At 45.4% G+C, this 5,899-nt stretch overlaps 1 protein-coding gene across 1 annotated transcript in view; it reads right to left on the bottom strand.

Moving 5' to 3' along the window:
- Window positions 1–1,025: 1,025 nt before the first annotated feature.
- LOC107720477 (rho GTPase-activating protein 22-like) overlaps window positions 1,026–5,899 on the bottom strand; it is a 24,279-nt gene continuing 19,405 nt past the window's right edge. The window contains exons 7-10 of the mRNA XM_016528198.1: window positions 5,792–5,867; window positions 5,587–5,708; window positions 2,653–3,448; window positions 1,026–1,307 (exon numbers count right to left, since the gene is read on the bottom strand). Of these exons, the coding sequence (XP_016383684.1) occupies window positions 1,085–1,307; window positions 2,653–3,448; window positions 5,587–5,708; window positions 5,792–5,867 (1,217 nt within the window). The 3' untranslated portion in view covers window positions 1,026–1,084. The remainder of the gene's footprint in view (window positions 1,308–2,652; window positions 3,449–5,586; window positions 5,709–5,791; window positions 5,868–5,899) is intronic.

Here is a 5,899-nt window from a genome sequence, read left to right as displayed (position 1 = left end):
TATTATGGATTATGGACCTATATTTTGACCATGAAGTGATTGTTTAAATTTAAAACATCTTAATGCTGGATTAGTTTCAGATTTTGTCTTCTCCAGATGTTAACTGATGGACTGGAGAGCTGTGGCTTACTTGTGATGTTTTTATCAGCTGTTTGGACTCTCATTCTGACGGCACCCATTCACTGCAGAGCATCCATTGCTGAGACACTGATGCAGTGCTACATTTCTACAAACCTGATGAAGAAACAAACTAGATGACCTTGGAGTACATTTTCAGCTCGTTTATGTGCCAAAGCCAATGACTCGGCTCTAATCATCATTATTATCAACCTGAACCCTGAACATGCAAAAGATGCATGATACCATTTGAGCTGATTTCAGGACCGGATTCAGTCGTTCCATTTGTTTCTGTGTCACCTGAAGCTTCCAGAAAGAAATCGCTTTATAATGACAGGTGTAGAATAGTATATGCTACATTGCTGAAATGATGGGAACATTCTCCTTGGAAAAAGTAACCAGTAGAATTAGTGTGATAGTGGAAGGCCTTTTAAATGATTTGATGAACACAAAATTTTGCAGACATACAATTGTCCACATGGCACCCATTCACTGCAGAGCATCCATTGCTGAGACACTGATGCAGTGCTACATTTCTACAAACCTGATGAAGAAACAAACTAGATGACCTTGGAGTACATTTTCAGCTCGTTTATGTGCCAAAGCCAATGACTCGGCTCTAATCATCATTATTATCAACCTGAACCCTGAACATGCAAAAGATGCATGATACCATTTGAGCTGATTTCAGGACCGGATTCAGTCGTTCCATTTGTTTCTGTGTCACCTGAAGCTTCCAGAAAGAAATCGCTTTATAATGACAGGTGTAGAATAGTATATGCTACACTGCTGAAATGATGGGCACATTCTCCTTGGAAAAAGTAACCAGTAGAATTAGTGTGATAGTGGAAGGCCTTTTAAATGATTTGATGAAAACAAAATTTTGCAGACATACAATTGTCCACATGATTTATGGAGGACAATTGTCTCTGGTCCTCATGTCTTTGGGTGTGTTTATTTTTTAGCATTAAATGTCACTGGTCCGGCTTCCAAGAGCCAGATCCCCCAGCGTGGAGAAGAAGTCTTCCATTTCCTTCTCAAGGAGGCGATTGCGGTTTTCTGCGTCCTCACGGGCCCGTTCAGAGTTTCTCAGTTTGATCTCAAGCATTCGTTTTCTTTTTCTCTCCTGTTCCATCTCTTGCTCAAGTCTCTCCATCTGTGCACACAGGGCTGAACTCGACTCTTCCAGCCTGCAGAGGGCAGAACACAGATGTGTGAGTGGACAATACAGATATCACAACGCACAGTTACTTATGACAGGGGTTTTCAGACTAGGGTTACAGTACATTTTTATTTGTACAACTAACGTCATCCTAGTAGTGGGTTAAGGAAAACAATATGTGACTCTGTCTGTGAAATCCAGGCTGAAGTCTCAAAATCTAATTATGAGATAACAAGCATCAAAGTATGATTTCAATCTTTGACATGGCCTTACTCAGTCGATATCAAAGATATAAAGGTTATATTTTCACAGAATGTTCTACATCTTTATGAAGGAAACAGTAAATCACAAAAAAATGACTTTAGCTGGGTTTTCACAGGCAGGGTCACATATATTAAGAAATGATTAGAATTTGCTTTGTAAAAAAAAAAATATATATATATATAAATTGGTCTTTAAACAATTTTTTTTCTAAGATTTTGTGGATCACAAAAATGTTGTCTTCATAATATGTCACTTATTTCTCACATAGTATAAATGAGTATTTGTATATGAAATTATGTACATGTATTTTATAAATGTAGAATCTTTCAACGGGTCATATTATTTCTGCTTGCCTTCAAAACATTTGAAAACTCTTGACATAAAGGAACAGTTCATGAAAAATGAAAATTCTGTTTTCATTTACTCACCCTCAAGTTGTTTCCAAACCAATATTTTTCTTTCTTCTGCTGAACACAAAAAATATATATTTTGAAGAATGTTGGTAACCAAACAGTTGACGGTAGCCAATGACTTCCATAGTATGGAACAAATATTAATAATATGGTAGTCAATGGATACCAGGAACTGTTTGGTTACAAACATTTTTCAAAATATCTTCTTTTGTGTTCAGCAGAAGAAAGAACATATCTACATCACTGTGTGGGAAAATTTGCATAATACTGCCCCAATGTTGTTTATGCAAAGAAAGAAGGCGTAACTTTTATTCTCGCTGTAGTATTGTTGTCGTGGAGACGCTGTGTGTTTCCAAATATGGTAAGGGGCGTAACATTTCTGTCACACGCTTGAGGCATTCAGCCAATCACAATGCACTGGATAGCTGGCCAATCAGAGCACACCGTACTTTTCAGACAGATGAGCTTTATAAAAATCGACGCGTTTCTGAAAGACAGGGCAGAGAGGAGCGACAATAATGTACAGTATGTGGAAAATAATGTGTTTTTAACCTAAAACCATGTAAACACATTGCATTACACCAAATACACCAATTAATGTTATTTTTAGCATCGCCATATGACCCCTTTAAATATATAGGTGTCATTTTTAAACGATTTCAACCGCCCTTGTCATTTAAAAAACAGCAGCCTTACTTTTTAATTCTAGATTCATAAGTCTGTTTCTGCTTCCTCAGCTCTTCTTTCAGTTTTGCCACGACGCTGACCAGAGACGAAGGACTTTCGTCTGCATCTCCGTCTTCATCCACGACTCTAATGACTGGTGCGACGCTCCCATTGTCACCGCAAAACAAACCGCTCGCGCGCTTCTCCTCAGCGTCCTCCTCGTGTTCGCCGGGCTTGGCTTCCTCCTCACTCCGTTCCTCCGGAGCGCTCGGCCTGTCTTCTGTCCCCAGCGGCTCGCCTCCAGAGTCTGTGACGGAGATCTCACAGGATGAGGTGGACCACGGCGTGCTGTCCATACTCAGCACGCTGCCCAGACTCGATGAAGACATGACGTTGTCGTAAGTAGACAGTCTCTGAGAGGAGCCCGAGTCCCTGGAGCGTTCGCCAGACGAGGTTCGGCAGTGTACCCTCAGTGAGGACAGACCGTTCATTAACCAGTTCCCACCGTCCACCGCGGAGGCTCCTTTGGCCGAGGAGCCTTTGAAGGTGTACTTCCATCCTGGAAGCGTCTTGGCCTGCTTACTAGGGCTGACGGCTGTCTCTCCCTTTCCCTGAGGCGAGGGCTTGGAGGCCAAAGCGGCGTCCGCAGACGGGCAGGTGTGGAGATCCTCCTCAGAGATCCAGTCCACCAGGTTGGACTGCTGAAGTTGCTGGCTTTGGTCCTTGAGCTCCGTCTGGTTCTGAGATGTTTCTGAGTCTTTTTCAGTGTACAGGCGCTCGTGTTTGCTGATGAGCAGCGTCATGAGATGCTGAACAAGGGAGGTGCCTATAAAACACACACACACACACAATGCTGTATTCCATAATCCTCATCTATAAGTGGTTTAAGTCGTAAATTAGGATGTAAAGTCCTAAAAAAATAGGTGAGAAACAGTTTTCACCCAGAAATAGTCAATTTCACAAAAAACTACAAAGAACTAGTAAGTATTAGTAAAGAAATCAGTAGAAAGACTGAAATAGTATTTTCTTGTAAAATGTACTCTTATAATCTTTGTTTTATTTATGACTTTGAAAAAGCATTTTTTACATTGTGGTTGGTTTGTAACTTGTAACTTTGCACTTATTTTTGTTGCATCATTAGTTCTTAAGTCAGAACTTAATGTTTATGTAAACGTGTAGTTCCCTTTCTGTCGTTCACTATGAGTTATGTCGTGACGACATAGGGGTCTTACTTGGGAGCCCGAAGCCTCTCTGATTAAGAGAAAATGGCAATAAAAATTGGCTAGTGGATTTTGCAAGCTGAGCCACTCCCAGTGCACACGGTATAAATAGGTGGCAGATGCATCCACTCATCCGATTTTTGCTTCGGAGCCGAGTGAATGAGCTACACAGTTCGGGATTCACCAGGCGAATTCTCTTTGCTGGAAGAAGAGGCTGTTCCGGGTGGCGTTACGGCACAATCAGCGGCGTCCCTGTTGAGTCAGCGATTCCCCTAGGTGCTTCATCTAAAAGAGCAGTTTCTGATCACGGTCGGTCTTTTTAAAGATGCAGCTCTGTCCGTATCCTCTTGTTTGCGGTCATTACCTGTCCTCTGTCAACGATCGTTGTCTTCAGTGTCTGGGCATCCAGCACGCTGAAGCTGCGTTCGTGGATGGTTCATTGTGAGCGTATGACCATGACAGCGCTGCGATCTCGCCTCTCTCTCCTCAAAGGGGTGGGAGGGGCACCTTCTGTCACTACCCATCCCGGTTTCTCTGCCACGAGCAGAGGACCGCCGGCTAGTGCTCTGGGTGATCTGAGGGTTACAGTGAAAGCCTCTCTGCCAGGCCAGTCCCCTCGGACCTCTCACTCCTCCCGCAGCAGCTGTTCTGTGCGGCTCCACGGTGATTCTGCTGAGCCGTCCCATGGCGTGCCGATAGAGGATCAGATGTCGATAGCAGCATCGGGGGATGGCTGGGTGCTTCCCTGGGTGTAAAAGAGCAGTTTATGATCACGGACGGCTCGCGTCTTTTTAAAGACGTCCCGTTGGTTGCGGTCGTTTCCTGTCCTCCGTCGACGGCCACGATCGTTATCTTCAGTGTCTGGGCATCCAGCACGCTGAAGCTGCGTTCGTGGATGGTTCATTGTGAGCGTATGACCATGACAGCGCTGCGATCTCGCCTCTCTCTCCTCAAAGGGGTGGGAGGGGCACCTTCTGTCACTACCCATCCCGGTTTCTCTGCCACGAGCAGAGGACCGCTGGCTAGTGCTCTGGGTGATCTGAGGGTTACAGTGAGAGCCTCTCCGCCAGGCCAGTCCCCTCGGACCTCTCACTCCTCCCGCAGCAGCTGTTCTGTGCGGCTCCACGGTGATTCTGCTGAGCCGTCCCATGGCGTGCCGATAGAGGATCAGATGTCGATAGCAGCATCGGGGGATGGGCTATCGTCCTCTGAGGATAAAGATTCGGCGGGGCTGCCCACCTCAGGTGTTGTCCCCACTGCCGAATCGGACCCAGAGTTGACGGCCATGCTTTCCCGGGCCGCCGTGAGCATCGGGCTGGAGGTGTCTTAATGAAGGTCGTGGAGGGCGCCCTTGCTTGACACGCCGACGTGTCGCCACTCATTCAGCCCCTGGGTAGACCTTACCTTTCTATGGGCTGGAGTGCCCTTAGAGCAAGTGTCCCGGCATGTCGTTGTCACGACAGATGCCTCCAGCAGGGGCTGGGGCGTTACATGCAACGGGCAGGCAGCCTTGGGGCTCTGGACAGGGCCTCGACTGCTTTGGCACATCAACTGCCTCGAGCTGTTGGCAGTGCTTCTAGTCTTGTGGCATTTTTGGCCACTGCTTCATGACAAGCACGTGTTGGTACGCACGGACAACACTGCGACTGTTTTGTACATCAACCGACAGGGAGGTCTACGATCATGTCGCATGTCTCACCCGCCTTTTCCTTCTTGGGTTGGAAATTCAATAATAAGTGCTTACCTTCCATAATAGCTACTGGATCCTCCAATTTGGGACGGAGGATATTTGGTCCAAACACGGTGGCCAGGTTTTGCACACCCATTTTATTTTCATGTGCGTGAGACTGCACCTCATCCAGAAATCTACAACGACAGAGTTCACTTTCAGCACTGAAGCATGAAAACGACTGACAGAAATGTGTCTGAAATGATTATGTTGGACATACTTGCATATATATTTCAAAAGGTTGTAATTGGCAGCTGGAAGGGTCGTCACTAGCTTCCCTAATTCTTGTATCCCCTGTGGAAACATGAAGTCACTAAAGCGACCAAAA

Source organism: Sinocyclocheilus rhinocerous, unplaced genomic scaffold (assembly GCF_001515625.1).
Source record: "Sinocyclocheilus rhinocerous isolate Xijiao unplaced genomic scaffold, SAMN03320098_v1.1 scaffold792, whole genome shotgun sequence".
Lineage (NCBI taxonomy): Eukaryota > Metazoa > Chordata > Actinopteri > Cypriniformes > Cyprinidae > Sinocyclocheilus > Sinocyclocheilus rhinocerous.
This window is presented reverse-complemented; position numbering and strand designations above follow the sequence as displayed.